The 24064-nt window shown below is 35.3% G+C and overlaps 1 protein-coding gene across 2 annotated transcripts in view; it reads left to right on the top strand.

The window, feature by feature from the left end:
- LOC144964945 (spatacsin-like) overlaps positions 1 to 24064 on the top strand; it is a 55654-nt gene that overhangs the window by 12748 nt on the left and 18842 nt on the right. For both annotated transcript variants that reach the window (XM_078899754.1, XM_078899755.1), the window contains exons 11-33: positions 594 to 802; positions 1429 to 1652; positions 2909 to 3107; positions 3520 to 3726; positions 4388 to 4476; positions 5412 to 5554; positions 8288 to 8419; positions 9232 to 9298; positions 9632 to 9803; positions 11258 to 11490; positions 11939 to 12047; positions 12360 to 12519; positions 13871 to 14084; positions 15256 to 15348; positions 16163 to 16308; positions 16511 to 16705; positions 17077 to 17184; positions 17746 to 17947; positions 18624 to 18847; positions 20387 to 20524; positions 21393 to 21542; positions 22395 to 22541; positions 23148 to 23264. In XM_078899754.1, the coding sequence (XP_078755880.1) occupies positions 594 to 802; positions 1429 to 1652; positions 2909 to 3107; positions 3520 to 3726; positions 4388 to 4476; positions 5412 to 5554; positions 8288 to 8419; positions 9232 to 9298; positions 9632 to 9803; positions 11258 to 11490; positions 11939 to 12047; positions 12360 to 12519; positions 13871 to 14084; positions 15256 to 15348; positions 16163 to 16308; positions 16511 to 16705; positions 17077 to 17184; positions 17746 to 17947; positions 18624 to 18847; positions 20387 to 20524; positions 21393 to 21542; positions 22395 to 22541; positions 23148 to 23264 (3678 nt within the window). The remainder of the gene's footprint in view (positions 1 to 593; positions 803 to 1428; positions 1653 to 2908; positions 3108 to 3519; positions 3727 to 4387; positions 4477 to 5411; positions 5555 to 8287; positions 8420 to 9231; positions 9299 to 9631; positions 9804 to 11257; positions 11491 to 11938; positions 12048 to 12359; positions 12520 to 13870; positions 14085 to 15255; positions 15349 to 16162; positions 16309 to 16510; positions 16706 to 17076; positions 17185 to 17745; positions 17948 to 18623; positions 18848 to 20386; positions 20525 to 21392; positions 21543 to 22394; positions 22542 to 23147; positions 23265 to 24064) is intronic.

The raw sequence follows: 24064 nt of genomic DNA, 5'->3' as shown, positions 1-24064 counted from the left end.
TATAGGCTCTTCTATCTTAAGAAAATAGCTCCCTCTTACCTCTTGCAAGTTGTATGTTTCATCAGTACACTTAAATAGCACTTCATGGCAATATCATAATACTTAACTATTATTATGGAAGATGATAAAGATTGTTGTTTGCACATTGTATTTTTTTTGTCTCTCTGAAAGCATCTCAAACATAATGAACGAGAAAGCCCTTTGCTTGAATTTAATGATTAGATGTAATGAATAACCTTTTGGTCTACAGATTTTTAAAAATCATATCTTTGTCTCAATTTATCTTTTGATATAATTTTAGAGGGATGCTTCACTTATGGAAAGTAATTTGGTGTTTTACCCAGGAAATGGTAAAGACCTTTATATGATCTACAAATTTTTTGAGCACTGCCAAGCTCCTATCCACATATAACACAATCTGACAGGAATGAACGTTGAAATTTTATGTATATTGAGTTAGAATAGAATGTTCTCGAAAATGTTGGTACATCATCATTTTCCTATAACTCTTCTTTTAGATGATTAAAATCTTTTCCTTTCCTTTTAAAAAAATCATACGCATCAGTTATTGAAATTTCTATTTTCAATTTTAGGGGTGTGAAATCATTGACACACTGTGGAGATTGAGTCAGTTCTACACAGATAGAGACTTTCAAGAGTTTATCACAGGCCAGCTGTCTTCCTCTGCTTCTCTCACATCACAGCAACAGGAAGTCGTGGAGTTCATGCACCAGCTGTATCAAGCCTATCCAAATGGATCATTTGACAAGGCATTGGAAGTGAAGAATTATAAGAATTCATGGTCAGCATTGAAGTGTTCAATTGATAAATCATTAATCTTAAGTTATTATTTTTTTTTTTTTATTTTGGAAAACAATTAGATGCAATTTATGGAGTTGTGTAAAATAACCAGGAGTGGAAGTTAAGGCCAATCAGTTTTCCTGAAAATCACTGGTGTTAAAAGTTGAGGTCATTCTATTTCTCTGAACCCCCCCCCCCCCCCCCTCCCGTGTCAAGGTAAAGGTTCAAAGCCCCAATGTGCATCTTTTTCACACCCTTGCCACCAAAAAGAAAAGATATTGTATTATGATGACAAAAGCAGTGACTTTTACAACATAAAAACAATAAAATCTGAAGTGAATCATTAGAAATGAATATTATTACTTGTCAAAGTGTTTAGTTTGACTGAAATCCTTGTGTAGTTAAGCAAAAAAAATAATTCCCAGAAAGTTTGGGAATACCCAAACAACTTTCACCCCTAAGACTACTTGATTTGTGCTTTTAAGTCCCATTGCCTGTAATGGTTTGATTCAAACCTAAGTATGCAAAGGAAGTGGGAAAAGTCATGACTTTGGGATTGAAAATTGATTTTGATCTATATTGAAACTTGATTTTGTTAGATTCAATATTTTTACTAATTTGTTTCAGCTTGTGGACTGATGATCACAAACGTCTGAAAAGCGTGATGATTTCTAGTAATATTTTTCTTCCTTCACTTTGTGGAGAGCTGTCAAGCAACAACAATGTGCGTTGTGAGAGAGAGTTAGACTGCCCGTCAGACCTCTACACTTCCATCCCTCTTGCTTGGCTCAAGGAGTGGACAGACGAAATGAAGAGACTGACCTTGACTGAAGCTGAGTTTCTAACTGCAGGTCTGTTGTTTATTTACATTTGCTCTAGACATTCTTTACCATGTCTTCCAACTCTCAATCACGATTATGTGTTCCTAAACAAGGATCTAAGACCTATGCTGATCGTGCATTTATTCATGCTGCTCTGTTCTGATATGATTTTTATTCAATAATTCATGTTAACAGCTATTTTTCGTCTCTGTATGCATGTGCACGTTTTGGTGCATGTGTGTGTCGTTGTGAGGGTGTTTGTGTGTGTGTGTGCTTGTATAAATGGGTGTGTATACAAAAATGTTTATTCTGATGTTTTACAGTTTTGTGTGCCTAGAGTTGTTTTGTCAACGGGATTGGGCGCTGTACAAATAAACTTTATGATTATGTTTGAAACAATGATTGAAAATTTTCAAACCCAATCAATGACGAATGTTCCATTCAACCTCTTGGACAATGACTACATAATGTAATATATGAAGATTTTTTGTGTTAAAAAGATGAATCATTCAAAACAAAATAAATATAGTTGTTGAAACAGACCTTGCGAGGCCTAAGTGAGAGACTACGAGTGAGGACACTTGGCTTTCCAGATATGTAAGCCTTCTGACTATAATAGGAATTTGGAATCACCAATATTGGTCACCAAATGATCTATCAACCTTTTTCAGTTCAATACTGGAGAAGAGTGTCATTTAAAAATTGCTACCAAGGTTTATAAATCTTTGCACAATAGGTCCTCGTTGTAAATTATTGATTAATTAAGTAATTATCTTTTAAATGTATACACTTCAATAAGAACCATGAGAGCAATGAAAAGTTCAAATTAGTGAAACAAACAAAAATGTTTCTGAATGTTGGCAGTAAACTATTTCATTTTGCCTCGCCTCAATGTTGTAACTTCCTACCAGAGTTTCTTTGGTCATCCTATCCCTTCAAACTTTTAAGGCACAACTTAAAACCCACTTGTTCCCAATGTAATGAATTCATTATTTGTTTATGCATTTGTTTATTCCAAGGATTGTCTAAACGTCAATGTGAAGCACTTAGTGTCTATTTAGATGGGGTAAAACACGATAATAAGTGTTTAAAATTATTATTATTATTATTATTATTGTTATTATTATTATTATTATTATTATTATTATTATTATTATTATTATTATTATTATTATTATTATTATTATTATTATTATTATTATTATTATCATCATCATCATCATTATCATTATTATTATTATATAATAAATTAAAATGGAAAACACATTATGAAAATATTCTTTCAGTTGATGAACAATCAATGTTGAAAATGGATTGTGAAAGTCTATGGCGATTCCTCGCCTCCCACAACATGTTAGGTACACTAGAAACAGTAGTGACAAAGTCTGCAAGCGAACCATCTCGCCAGTGGCCAAATGACCCTGTGACCTTGATACAGCTCGGCTGGTCACATCTGCAAAAAGAGATTTTGAGTCTACTCTTGAGGTAGGGTTGACTTGAGTTTTTTCTGTTGTCACATGTTTGTTTGATTTTCCCTTTACCTAAAGCTTTAGTCATTCTGATTTGAATACTTAGTAAGTTTTGCAGGCCAAAATTATGATTTTATATAATTTTTCTTCAGTGCATTTGGGCTGCAAAAAATATCATATCTACATTTATAATTTTCTTCTATTTAATGATGGCTAGCTATATTCTTAAAGTTCACCCTTGACGGGTATCTTTTTTTCATACTAATTGTCATCAGTATCAAAGTTCTTGTAGATACTTTTTACAAATGCTGTTTAAAACATTTAAAAAATAGCATCAAATTTTCTAAGTTGATAATCACTAGTTAATCTTTTTAATTCAATAGAGCATAATAAAGATTTATCTTGCCGTGTTTTTACTCTGTATCCAGACTTAAAAAACTCAACTTGAGCTCTTGTAAATCACGTGACATTGACATGCAGTTACTGTTAAGGATGGTAGGTGGACCATTACAACAGCCCCATCCCTTGGCCTACGCTGGGAATTCTTACTTGAAGCAATTTCATAGTCTTTTCATCAACTATTGTGTTCGATGTGGCTTGCAGCTTCCTTTGTGGATGTATTGCAGTATACATGGGTATGTCAAAGTCTACCTCAGAACTTCGCTAAAGCTATGTTTGTGCGGCTATGTAGTCTTGTAGTATGACACTTGTTTTTGGATTGGAAGGTCCTGGATTCAAGCCTCGCTCGGTGCATAGTGGAGTCCTCGGAAAAGACTCTTTACTCACATTCTCTCAGGTGTAAAATGAGTACCTGTCCGTCAACAGCATTGTCTCTGTCGGAAAAATCGTAATATCGCCTAACAGGCATCATGTCTCGTTCTACATGTTATATGTTGCTGTTGGTCAGGGACCCTTTGTAAAGCGCTTTGAGCACATTTAGTTTATATTGCACTATATAAAATCTCTAGTTTAATTAATTATCAAATATTTAGTGTTTATGTTTACAACCTTGTAAAGCACTTTGAGTACGTTTAATGGATATTGCGCTATATAAATGCTCAAGTTTGTGTGTCCATGTTTTTTTACCTTTTCTTTTCAATTTTGATATTGGAATTTATGTAATTCTTGAAAATGGTAGTCTTTTCCATTGTGCAATGTCTGATGATTTTTATTTTTATTTATTTTCTTTTTAAAGGAATGAATTAAATGTGTATTACATTGTGATGAGGTACTTGACGGGTATTTTAATATATAGTTCAATCTCAGTTTTTGTTTACTCTATCCACCATTTGAAAGCATTGATGTGGGGAAAATAAAGACAGATGAAAATGCATCCTGGTTCCGCCCATTCCAAATGTTCTTTTCAATTCCAAGAAATCCCAAAGGTAGATATTGTATTAATAATTTTGTGTTTTTTTTAAGACAGTGACCTTGTATAATTGTCTTCTCGTATTTGTGTCTCACAGTGTAGTTGATTGAGATTTTTTTTTTCATCAAATATTGTGATTTTTGATTCTATAAATTTATTTTGATGAAATTCAATTTTTTTTTCATTTTCTATTTCCATTTTTGCAAATTGTCAATGTCTTTCTGCACAATGTTAGTAACCATTTATTTGTAATAATTTGTCAATACAGGTAAATGTTATCTTTCAATTCAAATTTTTACTTTCTTTAGGCCCAGAACAGTGAGGATGTGAGTCACCAGAAATCTTCTTTACAATTTGCTTCCCATGATTAACTTTTTATATATGATACCAGTTGGCCGACAGTGACCCTTGGTTGACTTAATGTGTTACCTGTATGAGCATGAGCACTGTGACTTGGCTCATTTAATATCTTCCACCTGCCAGGCTATCAAATATTGCAGCTTTGGCTATTGTAATGTAAATGGTGCTGCTCGAAGCTCGGAGATATAAATAACAATGTGAAATTGAATGTAAGCTTCAATTTAATATACGAAAACAGATATGAAGATGAATAAACAAAATATTTTAATTCGTGCTTTCTTACAAAGGAGCATACTATTTCCTGCCCATCATGTTTTTGTTTATTCACCTTAACAACGCCATACCACATTATCTCATTCATCTGTAGTGTTTCATTCATCCTGTTTTGTTAATAAAGGGGAAACCCGAAACGTCCATTTTATCTGTTGTCGTATATTAAATTGAAGCTTACATTCAGTGATCCGGCAATGCCTCTTCCTCACTACCTCCATTCTCATTGTTCAGAGTCTTAGAATGTTATCATTAGGTTTATGCAAATTGTTTCACCAACCACTTGGAAAACAATTAGAATGGTCTTTTCTTTACCTTTAGATACATCAGGCGTGTTACTGGCCAGTCAAATGGCTGCAGCAGACCTCTGGTCCTCATCTCCGTCCAATCTGATGACTGTTGAAGCCATGTTGAATGAGGAGCAGATTATGGCTGCTGTTGCCACACTCAGCTACATGAAACAGGTGAAATGACACTCTAGAGTTACTAGCTTAATCATTTTTAAGACCGCGTAAATTTCTCTTTTTTGTAACTTATTTTCATTTTGTTTTTAATTACCCCACATTTTAACCATTAAACTTGGTAAACATACTTTATAAATTGAGGGGTTTATGTGCATTACTATAATTTGCACCCCCCCCCCCCCCCCCACCCCTCCGCCTCCGTTCCAAATATCACATCAATGCTCACTTAATGAAAAAATAAGAGAGAAACAAAAAAGAAAAGGAACTTAGATAACTCTCAAATTGTTACACACAGCAACAGCTAAGCCTTCTGTGATACTGACTCTACCTCGTACCCCAATTCCGAATTGGGTTACAAATGAAGAATCACGCCGTGACTGTCAGTTCACGTTCGACTGTCAAGAAGGCTGGACGCGTCTTGTTTTGTCTATTTAATGCAAACCATTGTGTTAATTTTCCTTATTCTTATTGGAGTTTTAATCTGTTATTAGACCTGTGACATATCAATTCCCAGTGGAGTATATTATTAACAACTGTGAAAGTGGTGCTTAATGATTTAAACTTTTGAGGAAAATTTTTTAAGAATTACTTCGAATAAAAGGATAAAATTGAAGATTTGAACAGGGAACTTTCTACCCCCGCGAGGGAGAAAACTTAAACAGTTCCCATAACATCTCCCGAGGGAGTGTTAACTCATATTATTAACACTGAAAGTGGTGCTTAATGATTTAAACTTTTGAGGAAAAAATTCTAATTACTTCAAATAAACAATGGAACCAGATAAAGTTGAAGATTTGAATAGGGAACTTTCTACCCCTGCGGGGGAGAAAACTAAAACAGTTTCCATAACATCTCCTGAGGGAGTGTTAACTCATACAAAAAACCCAATTTCTTCTCCTGCGGGAGAGAAAAAGAGGGGTAAATATGGAGAATGCTAAAAAGACAGTAGAACATACCATAAAAGAAAATTAGAACCTAAAACAAAAACAATTGGAAATGAAACAATTAATGAGGGGCCATCACATTTGGTAAGCAAGGAAACCCACGCTAAAACCCACGCCTCAAATTCGGAATTGGGACAACTAATTGTGGAAGGCTTCAAGTCACTGACGCAACTATTAATAACTAATCACGACTCCAGTGAACCGGCGTCAAAGAAACGAAAGCTGAATGAGATCGGAAAGGGGGGAAAAGTCACGCACACTATAACCGCAACCAGCGACCTCGACGAATTAGAGATTCTCGAAAATGATATGGTATACGAAGATGAGAAAGAAAAAGAGGTGGAAGAAAGTGAGGACGAAGATGAAGTTGATAATGAAATAAAAGAACTGGAACAGTTTTTTAATGTACCGGAATCGTTTGGTGAAGACATTCACGAATCTGTGGCAAAGATAGTCAATAATGGAGTGTGCGCTAATGTCAACAGGGAAAAAATCAAGAAAGTGTTGGATAAACACCTTTGCCCTAAAAACACCCCCAACCTCAGAGTCCCTCGAATTAACCCTCAAGTATGGCGTATACTGCCTACTTATGCAAAATCTAAGGACACGACGATCAATAACATTCAATTGTTAATGAGCAAAAGTTTAACCATAACGGCTAAACTGCTGAGCGACTTAGTTAAAAGGAGCCAGGAAAAGGACAATAAGAGGGTAATAGAGGTAAAAGCAATGACTCCATTAGTCACGGATTTGTTAAGAGTGGGATCAGCTGTATATACGAATTGCAGCCAAATTAGAAAAGAAGCACTTAAGCCTTTTCTGAATGAAGAATGAAGAATGAAGAGAATTGTGCAAACCGAAAGAAAGCACATCGACGGAGTTCTTTTTTGGAGATAATTTAGACGAAAGCATTAAGACAATTAATGATACCCACAAGCTTTCAAAAGCCGTGACAAAACCTGGCATGTTCCACTTTGATGGAAAATCAAAAAATGGTCAAGGGAGGATGCCTTACCCCTCACCATCCCGAACCCACAAAAGCAGAGGGGGGAGCAGATGGCGACCGATAACAAGAGGAGGACGGGGAGGAAGGAAACCCTTCTCACAGAACAAAATTTAACTTTAGGACAACAAGGACAAGGGAAGGGAAAAGAAGACAATAGCGTAAGTTTAGAATTTAAAAATACTATAGACAATTTCACAGGGGGAAAAACAAAATTATATATACAGAAATGGCAGGAAATCACTAAAGACCAGTGGGTGTTAAACCAAATTAGGGGAGTTTACCCAGATCTTTGTTTTACCCATTATATCAAATATGTAGAAGTCACTCATTACTCACATTCTCTCACTCATTTTTTTTTTTAAGTGAAAGAAGGAAAAAAAAATAGCTCACTTGTTTAGTAGCAATTAAATTAAGCAGGATTTGTCACCTTTTATGCTTATACAAAAGTTACTTCTTTATGATTTGATGTAATTCTTTTGGTTTCTTTTTTTTTTTTTTTTTTTAAATTTCGGTCAAAGTCATGCATTTTTAATGAGTCTGTGGCTTGAAAGATTATGATCTAAAAATAACTTACAAAGTAACTCATGTCCGAAGACAATTCACTGTTACTAAAATTTCAACGAAAAGTCAGAGGCTTAGAAAATGGTTGAATTTTAAAAAATCAATATCTCTTGTGTATGGAGAGTATGACCCACTGTTTTTCGTTAAATGAATAAAAAAAATTTTATTTTTTTTACAAAATTGTTTTGATTTAGTTGAAGAACCATTCAAAATTTTTAACAGGATGATGTTGTCCTCAATTCTGAAACTGTTGAGAAATACCTTCAGCAGTATCCAAAGTTGAAGTCAATTTTGATACCAGAGAATCCAAACTCTGCTGCCAAACCAAAGATGACAGTATATCAACTTCTGCTGGTGAGTACAGTTTAACTCTAGCCAGTTCAAGAGTAAAATTTTCTACATTAACCGCCTAGTTTTGGAATTTGGGCTCTCATGGGATTGATGTCATCATGTGGTGTTAAAGATTGTTTTTATAAACAAGGCTCTGTGATTAAAAAAAAAAACCCCACCTAAGAGTGGCATTGGTCTAATCGTATATGATGAATGTAGGCGTATGTACTACATTATAAATGATCCCACATTGTCTTTCGTTATTTATTTATTACCTGACAGTAGCGGGAATAGTTTAAAAAAAAATAAAATGAGTGGTTTTGAAGGCAAATCCTACCGTTGTATGACTTAAACATTATATTTGGTTGATTCTTTATCATCTATTTGGAAAAACAGCTGTCATTGCAATGCATCTGGAGGAAGGCAAACTATCATGGAAGTACTCTTTATGAATACGCAAATTTTAAAGACATTTTGAGGTGCTGTTTTGTTTGGGGTTTTTTTTTTTTTTTTTTGGGGGGGGGGGGGGGTTCATTCGTTTATATTTTTTTTTTGGGGGGGGGGGGGGGTTGTTTGTTTTGTTGCTATTTTTGTATGTATAATTTTAAATTTATTTTTGTGTATGTATATGTGTGTTTTTTTCCTTAATACAGTGAAATGGTCACGGGGAAAAATAAAACTTGTCCTTGTGGAAAGTTTTTAAAAGAAGAATTGCGAGAAATATTAGAATGGAGGCTGCACAATTGATTGAAGTTGTGCAAGCGGTTTGGGTTTTTTACTTTGACTTATTTTCAAGAATATGCGTTGGTTAATGTCCTTCTGTTTTAATTTTTCAGGGAAATGTTCCATTCAATATCAGGAGATTATTTGGATGGCATTCAAACAATTCACTTGCTGGAGAAGGTAAATATTTTTGGGGTAATATTCTCATTCTTTCACATGGCAACTACAGAATCGTTGTCCACATCCTCCCACTACTTAATTTTAAAACTCTCTTACTCGACTGAGCGTGAGAGAGAGAGGATGAGAGAGAGAGAGATAGAGAGAGAGAGAGAGAGAGAGAGAGAGAGAGAGAGAGAGAGAGAGAACAAGTAGAAAGGAGTGAGAGATACTAAGTAAAGTGTGTTGAGCAGACGAAGTGGATATTGTGCTTTTAAAATGCTCAAGTTTTTTAACTTTCTTTGATTTTTTGTTTTGTTTTGTTTTTTTAAAGTGACTTCTTTTTCCATCCATCAGACAGCCCCCGGGCCATGCCACAGTTCTCTGATGCCAGCGTGCTGGGTATGGTCCCTACACAGCAAAAGCTTGCCTTCACCTACTATCTCAAGCAGGGCAGACCTATGTATGCCTTCTTGGCTTTCCTGGTTGATGAGTTGGCGAAACAAGAGGAATCAATATCTGAGAAAAGGTAGCGCATTTTTTTGTCTTCGAGCTAGAGATTTAAAAAGTAATAGTCCAATTTTCTCAGTCTACATCTAATTCGATTAGTTTCACTGGCATTTGTATAAAAAGGAGCCAGAGATTATCCAGGTTTCTATAACATGAAATGGACAATAGCATTTGCTTGCTACCCTTTGTATACAACACTAGTCTATCACAAAGTACTTTCCACCAAATCTGACAGACCCAGCTACCCAATCACTGGTGGGTGGACAGGGGGCTCAGAAAAAAAATCTCTACTTCACCTAGGATCGTGCTAGGGTCCCTTTGGGTGTGAAGCCAGTGCTCTACCAACTGAGCTATCAGGACCCCCGGGATATTTTTAAAAATTAGCTAATCCATTCTGATTGAAGAGACTTCAGACTTTAATCAAAATTTTGTACGGACTTAACCCCAGGGTCCAGCTGACATCGAGTGAAAAACTTCTCAAGATTATTATGAACTATTAAAAGAATCAAATCATATCTATAATATAAATCTTATGGGAAATGTATGCACATAATCAGAAAATGTTGTATGTTACATTCTCTAATAGAAAGCTTCTCTTTTTTTCCCCATATTTTTAAACATGAATATTGTAGAGAATAATGCTGTAATGTACATGGTTTAATCAGATATTCTCAGGTAGTGACATCTCAAAATAATACCTTTATATAAGTAGTCCTTCAGAGCCATTTGGCCCATGGAGCCAGACTTTATTCTAATTTCTATAGCATGAAAAGAACAATAGCAATTGCTTGCTACCCTTTGGTTAGGTTGCTAGTCTATCACAAAGTGCTTTTCACCAGATCTAACAGATCCAGCTACCACTCACTCACTGCTGGAAGGACAAAGGGGTCAGAAAAAAATCTTACTTTCTTTGTGTGTGAAGCGAGTGCTCTACTGACTGAGATGCCTACTAGCTTTATAAAATTAGTATTTTTGTATTCAAAGAATATATTTTTGATCTCTCTCTCTCTCTCTCTCTCTCTCTCTCTCTCTCTCTCTCTCTCTCTCTGTCTGTATGTCTGTTTCTCTCTCTCTCTCTGTCTGTATGTCTGTTTCTCTCTCTCTCTGTCTCTCTCTCTCTCTCTCTGTACTTTTTTGTGCGGCTATGTGGTCTAGTGGTATGACACTCGCTTTCGGATCAGAAGGTCCTGAGTTCGGGCCTCGCTCAGCGCATAGTTGAGTCCTTGGAAAAGGCTCTTTACTCACATTCTCTCACCATACTCATGTGTAAATGAGTACCTGGTTGTTAACAGCGTTGTCTCTGTTGGAAAAAATTGTAATATCACCTAACATGCGTCATGTCTCGTTCTATATGTTACATGTTGCAGTTGGTCAGGGACAGCTTGTAAAGCACTTTGAGCACGTTTAGTGGATATTGCGCTATATAAAAGCTCAATTTAAAAAGCCCAATTTATTGATTTCTGTTGTTCATAGGATCAACCAGTCTTGTGGAGCATGTTTATGGGTGGCAGTTCAGAACTTTGCAGAGCCTCGAGTCACCAGCGCCTGTATAGTATTTGTAGAGATGCTAGGGAGAGACAGTGGCCTTGTGAGAACAATGGTTCATGCTGGTCGTATCCTGCTGTCCAGTAAAATTAAGACAATCAACCCGCACAATACTGAGGAAACACGGAAAGAAAAAACTAGACTGTTTGCCAATGCCGTGGGTATGTACCTATCATTATATTCCTTAATGGTTTCAATATCAGGGTGTAAAATCTTCAATGAAAATGCATAAAAAGTAGTCCTTTGGAACCATTAGGCCATTGGAGGCCAGAGTTTATCCCAGTTTCTATCGTGTGAAATGGATAATAGCAATTGCTTGCTACCCTTTGGATAGAATGCTAGTCTATCACAAAGTACTTTCTGCCAGATCTAACAGACCCAACTACCCAATCAATTCTGTTAGACAGGGGGGTCAGAAAAAAATCTTGACTGCACCTGGAATTGATCTCAGTCCCTTTGCATGTGAAGCGAATGCTCTACCAACTGGGACCCCCAATGAAAAGGCATATTAGATGTGAAAAAAAAAATTAAAGGAAAGAAAGAAAATGTTTTCTTGTAAATCATTGCTGGAGAATCACTCATCATTTTTTTCTTATTATATTATACCAGCCCAGGAGCTTCAAGCTTGTATACAAAGCCGTCGTCGTTTTGGTCCTAAATTGATCATGTCACTCCAAACAGTGATAGCCAATGAAATTAAAGAGGAAAATCTCAAAAGGTTTGTGTTTCATATTGAATATTTTTCGACCGTGAAGTATACCCAATCTTCTCTATCACTCTCTCTATCTCTCTCTCTCGCTTTCTCTCTCTCTCTCTCTCTCTCTCTCTCTCTCTATCTCTCTCTCTCTCTCTCTCTCCCTCTCTCTCTCTCTCTCTCTCTCTCTCTCTCTCTCTCTCCTCAATTGAATATGGATTTTAGCATGGTAATACATTATTATTATTATAATTATTATTATTATTATTATTATTATTATTATTATTATTATTCATTATTATCATCATCGTCGTCATCATCATCAACATCCACCAGTACCAGCTTTGAAGCCAGTCAGAAATGGACCATGATCAATATGCTGTGCCACCTCCTCCACCTTCCATTGAGCACTACTTTCCTGAAGGCTTGTGCTGAGGCTGATAATTGGCTCATGTTTGTCTGGTTCTCGCAGCTCTACCAGTACCCGACACAACAAGTAAAGTTTCACTCTTTCTTTTTAACATTCCCTTTTTCCTTTCTTTTTTTTTCTTTTGTTTTTTTTCCATCATCCTTTTTTTTTTTTTTTTTTTTTTTTAAAGATTTTAATACCCATATATATATTTCTTCTTTTTCTTTGTATTTTAGATGTTTCTCTTTTTAAACTGGTGATTAAATGAATTTCTTCCAAGTATGTTTTTAAACTGCTATTTAAAAAATATCCAGATATTTCCATCAGATTGCTTTGAAGAGTATGACGCCATGCTTTGGTTGTTTTCATTACCAATTTAACTTTTTCTTTTTAGCTCCTGTGATACAGATATTTCAAAAATTACTTTAAAATAATTTGGGCCTATAAATATGAGATTTAAAGCAATCAGTTGGGTAAAGGATGTATACGTATATTCATTAAAAGTACAATAATAAAAGAACAGCGATGGAGGCTATTTGGTCACATCTTACGTCGAGAAGATAGCATCCCAGCCCAAACTGCAATGACAGAACATTTCCTTCATATATAGGAAGACCACCAACATCAATAGTAACTACCCTGAACCAGGACATCTTTACATATCAGAGATTTCTGGATTCAGATGAGGCTGAATTAATCCCTGAAGAACTAAGAAATACTGCAGTGCCCTCTGTACTAAAGTCACAACAAGATCTTGATAGCCTGCAAAACTCTGGCCCGGGACCGTGACCAATGGAAACAATTAACAACATGGATGGAGAGAGAAGCTATACTCATCGACCATGACTGAATCACACTTTTCTCAGCAAGCGTCATTCGGACTGCGAAGCTTACTACTACTACTACTTAAAATTAAACTTATTTGGTGTTCAAAATCAGTAATTTACTCCTCCCTTCTTAGATTAAGATTAAATAATTTTAGATGCTGATATCTAAGATTTCTTATCAGTTTTTTTTTTATATAACTTCTATTGCTTTTTAGAATTATTACCAAATCCACCTAACCATGTGATAATTTTTTAAAATTAAAAAATTTGAGCCTTTATATAGCGCAATATCCACTAAACATGTTCAAATAATTTTACAAGGGGTCCCTGTCCAACAGCAACATTTAAAATTTAGGACAAGACATGATGCCTGTAAGGTAATATTATAATTTTTTCAGAGATAACACTGTTAGCCGCCAGGTAGTCATTTTACACCTGAGTACGGTGAGAGAATGTAAGTAAAGAGCCTTTTCCAAGGACTCAACTATGCATCGAGCGAGGCTCGAACCCATGACCTTCCGATCCGAAAGCGAGTGTCATGCCGCAAGACCACATAGCCGCACATATTTAACCACACGTTAATTAATTTAATTTTTCTCATATCCTATCAGCTGCAGGGCATTCTCCATTCATTCAAGAGCATCCATTACCGTGACCACCTCCACTACGTTCTCAACAATGCAGAAAGCAAACTCATATCCTCTACATCTCTTTCTTCCTCTGTGAGCTCTTCTGTCAGCAATCCTGGAGCTTCTGTTGAAAAGAGAAATGTCAGCCAGCGATCTGCTCTCTACAGCAAAATCGGTGTCAAGAACGACAACATTGGTAAGACTACAAGTAGCATAGAACTGTACTAAAAAATTTGTTTTTAACCTATTTACAATATAAAATCAGAGTTGCAGAATCTTTAGAATTTATAGGATGTGTTTCTTTAATCCTTCCCAAATAGCATGGATCTGTTGACTTTTACTTAAAACTTTTAAAATCTATTTGCAATATAAAATCTGAGGTTTAGAATCTGTTTCTTTAATTACTCTCAATATATTAGATGGGTTTCCCAATAGTCCAGTTGGATAAGCACTTGATTCACACACGTAGGGACGAGATTGATCCCGGATGCAGTCTAGGTTTTGTTCTGACCCATCAATGATTGGGTAACTAGGTCTGTTTGATCTGGAAAGTACTTTGCGATGGACTAGCATCTTATCCAAAGGATGGAAAGCAATTGCTATTGTCCGTTTCTGGCTATAGAAACCTGTATAATCTCTGGCTCCATGGACCTAATGGTTAAGAAGGATGAATTTTTTTTCTTTACAGAAATATGGTAGATATTCCATTATTTATTTGGATTAAGAGATATTACACCGAATAAGATTTAACACGCTCCTGCTCTTTTTGAGTCACCTAGTCCTCCAGGTTGGGAGTTGGCAAAGGGTTAACACCCCTTTCCGTTAAACTCAAACTGTTACAGAAACGCAGACAGACAAACCAAATACTTTTTTTTAGCTTGGGCGACCGAAGAGTTTCTGGAATGACAGAATATTTAACATGGAGAAGAATTAAAGAAGCTGATATACAGAGAAGTGGTAAGACCTGGAATGAGATTTAAAAATTAGCTCGGGATAGAGAAGGATGGAAACTGTTTGTCTGTGGCCTATACCCTGACCCAGGGTGAAAAAGGCGATGATGATGATGATGATGATGATGATGGCTCAGTGGTACAGTCTTTGCTTCGTACCTGAAGGTACCGTGTTCGATCAACCGCTGTGCTGTGTGACCTTGAACAAGTCACCTCACCCTAGCTCACTTTGCAGCGCTGCTCTGCAGCTGATGCCTGGGTTATTCCAGTCTTCCCTTGGAATAGACCCTAAAGACAAATTTCCCCATGGGGATGAATAAAGGGAATTTTATTTTTATTTTATTTATACCCCCTTTTTTTTCAAACAGAATTTTTCTTGTTTAATAATATTTTAATGATTTTTCTCATATATTCCAGCTTTCTCCAGCACTGATGAGGAAGAGAAGGTGAAAGAAACTCCCCCTGTCTTGTCCTCATTCTCTTCTCGATTGAGACATTCAGAATTCCATGGTATGATTGGTTTTATTTTATTTACTGTTTTTAATCCAAGAAAATAATATTCTTTTTTGTTTTTTGTGTTTTAATTGATCCAGATAGCAGTTCATGTGTATTGTAATACTAATATATATAACGTGCAGAATCCACGAGGTGCTCTAAGGCGCAAAATATACAAAGACTATCAATGACACAAAAATGCAAATACTGTTACTACTCAAAAGCCTGCCTGAATAAGATTGTTTTAAAAAATTTCCCAAAATTTCTGAGCTCGGAGGCAGCTTTGATTTCTTTGTCAAATTTGTTCCATACTTTTGGAGAAAGATTTTTCAGCTAGAAATAGTTAACATATGGAACATTAATCGGTGGTTCATTTTGGGATCTGAGTCATGCTGATGTAGCCTTGAAAGAAGATATGGATAGAAATATTGTATTGAAAATGTTGTCACAAATCTCGTCTTTATCAAATTATTTTCACCTCTGTAATGGTTTTAAACTTCACCAATCTGTCCTTTTTTCGAAAATATCTAATTAAGAAATTAAGGAGTAGGCACCGGTATAAGATAAAGAACTGAACAAGTGTGTATGAAAGGTGCCAGACAAAGCAAGAAATAAAAAATATAAGAAAAAAAAAACCATCCCAAAAAAATCAGTCGACCTCAACTCAGGAGGTCGACTGATTTTTTTTTTTTCTTATATTTTTCAGTCTTGCTTTGTCTGACACCTTTTATGCACACTTGTTCAGTTCTTTGTCTTTTTTCCCCTTATAAATATCACGTTACCAGTCCTTTTATAAATTTTTAAAATACTTTCTTCAAAAAATATTCAGAATCTGAGATGCCTGAGTCCATGGCCCCTGATGACGTATTCAGGATGTTGTTCCACAGTCAGGCCATGCCTTGCCAATGGAGGTGTCTCTTGGCTGCTGCTGTCTCTCTAAGCAATCCATTGTTTGCTGAACTTGCCGCTTGTTGTGTAAGGATAAAAATGAGATGTTTGGTTTTAATTTTTAATTAAGTTTGTGTTCATTCATCGATAACCAGTTTATGTTGATACGAAAACTGTTTAGAAACCACTAATCATCATCACCTTCTCTGTGAATGTATATTTTCATCACACAAATATTAGCTTTTTATTGTATCAAACTATATGATGGTGTATTTCATATTTGTTTTAGGGATGTCCAGCGGTTCCCAGTGTCTGTGGCTGGCTCCTGTCTTCTCTGGACACGCCTGTAAAGCAAGATTTTTTGAACCACCATGGCCAGCTTGTTAGTAAATGGTCAGTTGATAAGCTGGAACTTCTCATTGATGTGGCCATGGACTGCCAGAGGGAGGATGCTCTAGCCACTGTCTTCTACCTGATGCAAAATGTGCGTTTGTGTGTGTGTGTGTGTGGTTTTATATTATTTTTTTTAGAAGTTTAATTGCCATTTATTCGCTTATCAATCATGCTGAAACATAACAGATGTAATTTTGTAAATCATCGTCATCCTCATCATCCTTATTGCCGTCATCATCATCGCCTTTATCATTAACATCATCATTATTATTGAAAACAAATGTTTCTGTCGGTTTCGTACACCATACTTCTATTTAAATTGTCACTCACTTAATCTTTTGACTCCAAAGAATTCATTAAAAAAAATAATAATAAAAACCGCTGATTGTTTTGTTTCAAATAGTTGTTGTTTTTTTGTTTTTTATGGTGCTTTATCATTTTAGAGTTACCTTTTCCTTTCAGAAATCGCCTCTATTACCATTCTTTTGTTTCATCAATGAATGCATGGAGAGGGGTCACCATGCTGCCAGCAAGACTTACATTGACCAGTTTAAGGATGCAATGGCTTCTGTAAGCTTTGAAATAGCATTTTTATATTTTATTCTCTAATAAATTTGTTTATTTTGCAAGGAATTAATATCTCTTATTTATTTAATATGCTATTCTTTTATTTGTTTTATTGGTATTTCAGAGAAGATCAGTCTTCCTTCTTTCCTTATCTCCCATAGTGGGCAGGGAGGCACTTACAGTGTCTTCTATCCCCCTTTATCTTCTTTCCAACATGCTTTCTGTCTTTGTCTTGGGACGAAATTACTTGGTTTTGTCCTGGCCCTGGCTGGATGCCCTAGCTGGGAGGGAAACAGTCAAATGTATAGTTAGTTTTGGGAGATGATTTTTTTTGTCTTGTAAATCATCTCTCTGTTATGCAAATAATTCCATAAAATCGGCTGGTTTTTAGCTGATTTTTTTTTTTAATTGAATTTTTCTCTCTGCTTTTTATGGCACTGTTTCAAACACACTTTTCAGATCTTTATCTTACACCAGTGCCTGCTCCCTAATTTAACACTGCCTTTCATGAGTAAAAAATTGTGATGAAAATTTACTTTAATAGTTTATATTATTTATTTTCAGTTTGAAACTCAAACTGACGAAGACAACTCTGAGCCAGTTGTAAACGGAGAGTTGTCCACCATTGGTGACAGGGGCTGGATAGAAAAAGTCGTGTATCAGGTCATCGTACACATCCTGAGACACACCACCTGTCTTTACAGAGCATGCAGGTTCTTGGAACTTCTCGACAAACACAACATGTCTCTGGTGTTTCGTTTTGATGGTGAGAATCCTTGTTTTTCATGCCGCAGATATATCATTACTAAAAGTAGTAAAAGGGTGGTCCTTCAGAACCATGGAGCTGGAGTTTTTCCCGTTTTTTATAACGTGAATCGTACAATAGCAATTGCTTACTACCCTTTGTATAGAATGCTTGTCTTTTGCAAAGTACTTTCCACCAGATCTAATAGACCCATCAACTCAATTACTTGTGGGTTGGGTGAACAGGGGGTCAAAAAGAACTCTTGACCTATCTTGACCTATGGAAACTTATCTTTTCCAGAAATTTTTATCATGGATGATTTCTGTTTGAATAGTTGATTTTTAGTTTTCATTTGTCGAATAACACTTTTTCTCTCATTCTGCAAAACATGTATATTTGGTGTGTGCGTTTACATGTATATTTGGTGTGTGCGACAACGGTATGAGTCTTTGGACATGGTGGAGTGTGGTTATGGTTAGTTAAATGATATTGTAAAGCATTGTTAGGTTTCAGCATTTAGCGCTGTAAAGGTTTACTTTTAAAAAGTTATTATTATTATTATTGATAAATTAAGGTTATAGTTTGACCTTTTTAAAACGAAGCTAAGATTTTAAAAGTCAATGGCTGATTTTTTTAAAATAGAAAAGTAATTACCGAAAATACTCCTATAACAAAATGTATTGTTTTTAATCCACAGTCCTAAATTTTCGACATCTGCATCAAGTAGTCAGGATACTGCATGACAATGAGATTACTGGAATCAATTTGGTTTCGTTGCTAACCAGGGGGACCAAGTCACCTCACTTTGAAGCTGAGTGTGAGAAAGCTGTTGATTTCTTGATAGAAAACGGCAAATTTACTGTCGCTATGGAATTAGCTGGAGTGTCAGAAATTAACAAGGAGAAAGTCATCCTTGGGCAGGTAAACCACAAATTTTACATGTTTATTGATAACCAGTTTAACCTCGTTTTTTAGTAATACCAGGGATGCTCTTTTTCTAGCTAAAGCTGGAAAACCAGCTTTTTCAAACCTTCCGGCTGACTTTGGTCAGTAATGGTGAGTTTGATTTTTTAAAAGATGAAAGTTTTGGTTATTTAAAGGCAACAGTTCAGTGGAAGCTAGATGGATATGTGTCCTTTTCTATGATTTGAGGGTGATACTATTTAGATGAAGAGAAACTTTGCATGAAATAATTTCATATATATGGCCTTTAAGAGAAAATTTTTCTTTTTTTTTTTTCTTTTTTTTCCTTTTAGCAAGGGGCATCCCTGTAATATATTTGACATCCCTATAAATAATAGATCATTCCATTTTTTTAACAATAATTAGGCCTTCTATTTTTTAAGCCCTAGAGTAATGGCACAGATATCTCACGAAATCTTAAAATTTTTTCAACAGTAGCTCAGAACTCAGTAAGACATCTTATTTGAAGAAAATTTAGTATTTAATTTTGATAGTGCTTACGACACTTTGTAGGTCATTACTCCAACAATACTGAGGTACAAGCTAGGGATATTGTGAGTATTTCTACAATAGGATGCTTAAAGACAGCTTTTGGTACATTCATTAAAAACTTGTCTTCGTGCAGCATCATGTAGTACAGTTCACTCTGGATAATCCCAACACCCTGGGATCATCGAAAATGTTGCAATTAACTGAAGTTGCAATAAACCGAAGTTGAGTATCCTGTCCACTATTGCAACACTTTACACAAAATATGGTAAACTCAAACCAGTTATTGTAAACATCGTTCTTAGTCCACCACAAACTGAGCAATTTGATTGAAATAAAAACTATATGGCAGCCCTGTATAGATTTTGACAAGCAAAAGCAGCTTTGAGGAAGGCCGATATCTTATTCAGATTGGATTTACTTTCACCCTTTTGTTCTCAACAGTTGTAAGAGCCAAAGAGATTAGCCGTGATGTCAACAGTAAGCTCTCACCAAACCCATTGGTCACAATGCACATTTGTCAATTCCAAAACAAAGGATATCATCGTTCAGTCTCTCCTTACAACAGTAATTGTCTACCTGTTGTGTAGACTATGCCCGGCCCCCTCTCCTCCTATCTAATAGTCATAGATGACCGCACAAACCCGTGTTGCAAAAAGCCCTGCCCTCTTTTGCCTCTAATAGGGTAGTGACACTACTGTAGCATTAAACCCCACCCACTCTCGATTCTTTAACCTGTCATGATTTCAACCAGGATGAAAGTTAATTATGAGATTTTGTTTGATTGATTTCTTGAATTTTCCTCTTTTGAGGCTGGAAATTTGTTGCAATTAATGGAAGTTTGTTGCAATTAACCAGTGACTTTCTTTTCTTGGGAAATGTTGTGATTAACCGAAAGTTTCGATTATCCAGAATGGACTGTACTTTTAAGTGCATCGTGTATTGTTAGAAATTATCTATTATGTTAACTTCTATAGACTGATTTACTAACATAATGTATGTCCACAGCTAAGAGAAGAAAAACAGCGACTCACAAAATGTGGATTGTGGACAGCTAAGTATGTTAGGGCTCAGTTTTGGGAAAGGAGTTGTCAAATGATGAAGACTTCCAACAGTTCATTTAATGCTTGTGAGCAGTTTTTTAAGGTATGTGATGTTTCGTAGATGTTAAACTTATTCGGAAGGATTTATTAAATCATTTTTTTTTTAATGGACCAAGTGTTCCTTTAATGCCCTTGAAATATAAGTATCATTTTTCTTAATACGGTAAATGTGATTGAAAATGAAGAATACACAGGCATATTCAATAGAAAATGTTTATAATCTCGGCTTACACACCGATAATAAAATTTCAGAGGAAATAAATGACTTGTTTTGTGGAAATAGTAGGAAAAAAAATCTTCACATGTGAAAGGCTTTTAAGTTGATTTAAGTAAAACTTGAGTGTGTAGCCACATGGCCGCCTTTTTGTCAACATAGAGGTAAAGCATATGGTAGTTTTGCAGATTTGTAAGGCTTTATGGACATTCTGTATTGTTTATAATTATTTTTTAAGGATTTTATGGCGCTTGTAACACAGTTAAGTCATTTCAGTGCCTTATACTTATATTGTTTAAACCGGTTTCATTGATGATGAACTTTAGATTATGCCCAGTCCTTTTGTAAAATGGTTCATGGTAATTTAATTTCAATAGAATTGGAGATTTTTTGTTTTCTTTTCATTGTAAATGTAATTGACTACAGTTATGTGCTACAGACATGCTCTTCATATTTAGTCTTAAGCCAAGTTTCATTCAACTCGCAATGTCAGTGTTTCATTTTATAACTTTGAGCCTGAAAAACTGAATTAATTGAAATGTCATATATCAAAACACAGCTTTCAAATAGCTTTGTCATAACATTTTTATAACGCTAACTTTTCCTTAAAAGAACCATTTGTATGTTTGTGAAAATATTACATTGACATAAGTGAATATTTTACAACTTGTTTTGTTGTTTTTATTGTTCACCTTAGACTCAACTAGAAGGTACAGAGTTTGAGTATGAGAAAGCGTTGCTGTGTCATCACTGGTTTTCTCTGCTAGAAGTCACAGAGGATCCCGATGTTGTGGGGAAAAGAGAAAACATTTTCAGAAATATGTGGAGACACAGAATTGCTGCTAAGGTATATAATTGTCTGCCATCATCATCATCATCATAGTTATCATTATTATCACATGTCATCTCACCATGTCATATTTAGTAGGAAAGAGTAAGTGAGTTAGTGACAAAATAAATTAATGAATAATAAATTTCAGACGAATCAGATTGTGCCAGCAAACTGATGTAGCAAAATTAGGTTTGTTACTATCTAGCAAAGTGGGAATGAAGCTTTCTACTTGATTTGATGCAATAGAAATTACTTATGTTAAATTCAGATCGGTTTTCATTTTGTATGCTTGAAAATTTTTTAAATTTTTTTTTTGTGAAACCCATTGGACTAATATTATTGATTTGATATGTATTAATTTAAAATCACATTTTTTCAATCATCGGCTTTTCCAAACCTACCTCTCCTTCTCTCTTCCATTGTAATAGACAAACAGTTCATAGCAAATGATTGTTGCTATCAATTCTAATTCATAGAATAAACTGGAATAAACTACAGCTCCATGCACAGAATTGATAAGATGGGCAAGCTACTTTTTAAAAGATTACTGATATCCAGGGGGTCCCAATAGCTCAGTTGGTAGAGCACTCTCTCATGCAAAAGGACTGAGATCGATCCCAGGTGCAGACAAGATTTTTAAAATCTGACCTCCTGTCCTCCTGGCAGTTATTTGGTAGCTGGGTCTGTTAGATCTGGTGGAAAGTGCTTTGCGATAGCCTAGCACCCTATCCAAAAGGTATCAAGAAATTTCTATTGTCCATTTCACGCTATGGAAACCAGGATTAACTTCGGCTCCTTGGGCCTAATGGCTCTGAAGGACTACAACCACATTGCTTGCCACATGTATTTATTTATTACTATGTTTAGATGTCCTTTGAAGAGCAAGAGCCTTTGGATCACATCTTTGATAATGTAAAAGTAAAGGAGAAGCAGCGATATCTCAAATCAGATCTTGTTTTGACTGAAGTGAAGTCTCTTGATGTCTCAGATGTTCAGGAGGATCTCTCACCTCCAGTAAGTGAAGACATTCTTAAATAAATTTTTATTCACAAAACTATCTAATCGTTAGATTTTTAAAGTGATATGCCGCGCCAATCACTAATACAAATTTAATTGGTATATAGAATATTAGTAGGGAATGGGGGGGGGGGGGGGGGTGTCAGATTGGCCTAATTCAAATATTTTCTTCAGATTCCGATTTTTAAAGTAAACTGTTGATGACAATTTGTGAAAATGTGGTTATTTTACTTAGAGATGAATATGTATTCAAATTAAACAATGCTAGACCAAATCTAATGTGTTTTAAAATGATAATTCCTGTAAATAAGGGTGAAAATCATGCATTTTGGTTTTATATAGATTTTCTTACTTCAAAATAGAGCTTTCTCTCAATTATATACAGATTTTTTATTTGTTGCCTGTGGTATTTGCAAAATTAATACTTTTTATTTTTTCATGAAACAATATTTTTATTTTTCAAACACTACATAAATTACTTGTGTTTAATTGCGCTCATTTTGAATTTGTTACTTCTTATGTAGATAAGTTTTATTTTGTCATATTTTTCTATTTTTTAATTTTTAAAGATTAATTGATTTAAGTTTGATTTCTATTTTGAAGGAGTTGGAAATTCTGGACTCGTTGATGGGCAGCTACCTGGAACAGGGTCAGGTGAATGCTTGTGCAAGGGTGGCTTCTGTCTTTGGTTATTACAGCCAGGACCTTGCCATTATTGAGGTAGGCATGTTTTTTAAAAATTTTGTTTGTTATTTTAACCAGACTCAAGCACAGATATTACATTCTATCACTTGACACACAAGTTTAGATAATGTAAGGTAAACCTTATGATCCAATGGCAAAACGATACTAAGTAAAAGCAAATAAGCGTAATTGTTTTTGTTCATTTTTTTTTTTTTTTTACAAAAAAAAAAAAAAAATGAGTGATTGTAACAAAAAATTTGAATAATTTTTAAAAATATATGTAAGTCCAGGAGCATATGAGAATTAAGTATAATTTACCAATAATAACAGTTTTTAATTTTGAAATTCATCATCATCATTGCCTTTTTCACCCTGGGTCAGGGCATATGCCACAGACAAACAGTTTCCATCCTTCTCTATCCTGAGCTAACTTTTTTATCTCGTTCCAAGTCTTATCTCTTCTCTGTATATCAGCTTCTTTAATTCTTCTCCATGTTCCTCGTGGCCTTCCCCTTGATCTTCTGCCCTGAGGGTTCCAGTCCAATAGTTTCTTTGTTATAGTGGAGTCATTATCTCTAAGTGTGTGTCCAATCCACCTCCATCGTCTTCTTCCTATTTCCTCTCCCACTGGTTTCTGCTGTTTTCTTTTCCATACTTCCTCATTTTTAATTCTATCCATCCATTTTATTCTGAGTAGCTTACACATACACCTGTTTACGATAATCCTCTTTATACATGCCTGTGGTGCATTCCAAGTTTCACATCCATACAGTAGGAAAGACTTCACGTTTGAGTTGAAAAGTCTTAGCTTTAGTCGAAGAGAGAATCTTTAGTTC

Source organism: Berghia stephanieae, chromosome 2 (assembly GCF_034508935.2).
Source record: "Berghia stephanieae isolate SIO BIC M18660-M18661 chromosome 2, UCSD_Bste_1.3, whole genome shotgun sequence".
NCBI classification, from domain to species: Eukaryota; Metazoa; Mollusca; class Gastropoda; order Nudibranchia; family Aeolidiidae; genus Berghia; species Berghia stephanieae.
This window is presented reverse-complemented; position numbering and strand designations above follow the sequence as displayed.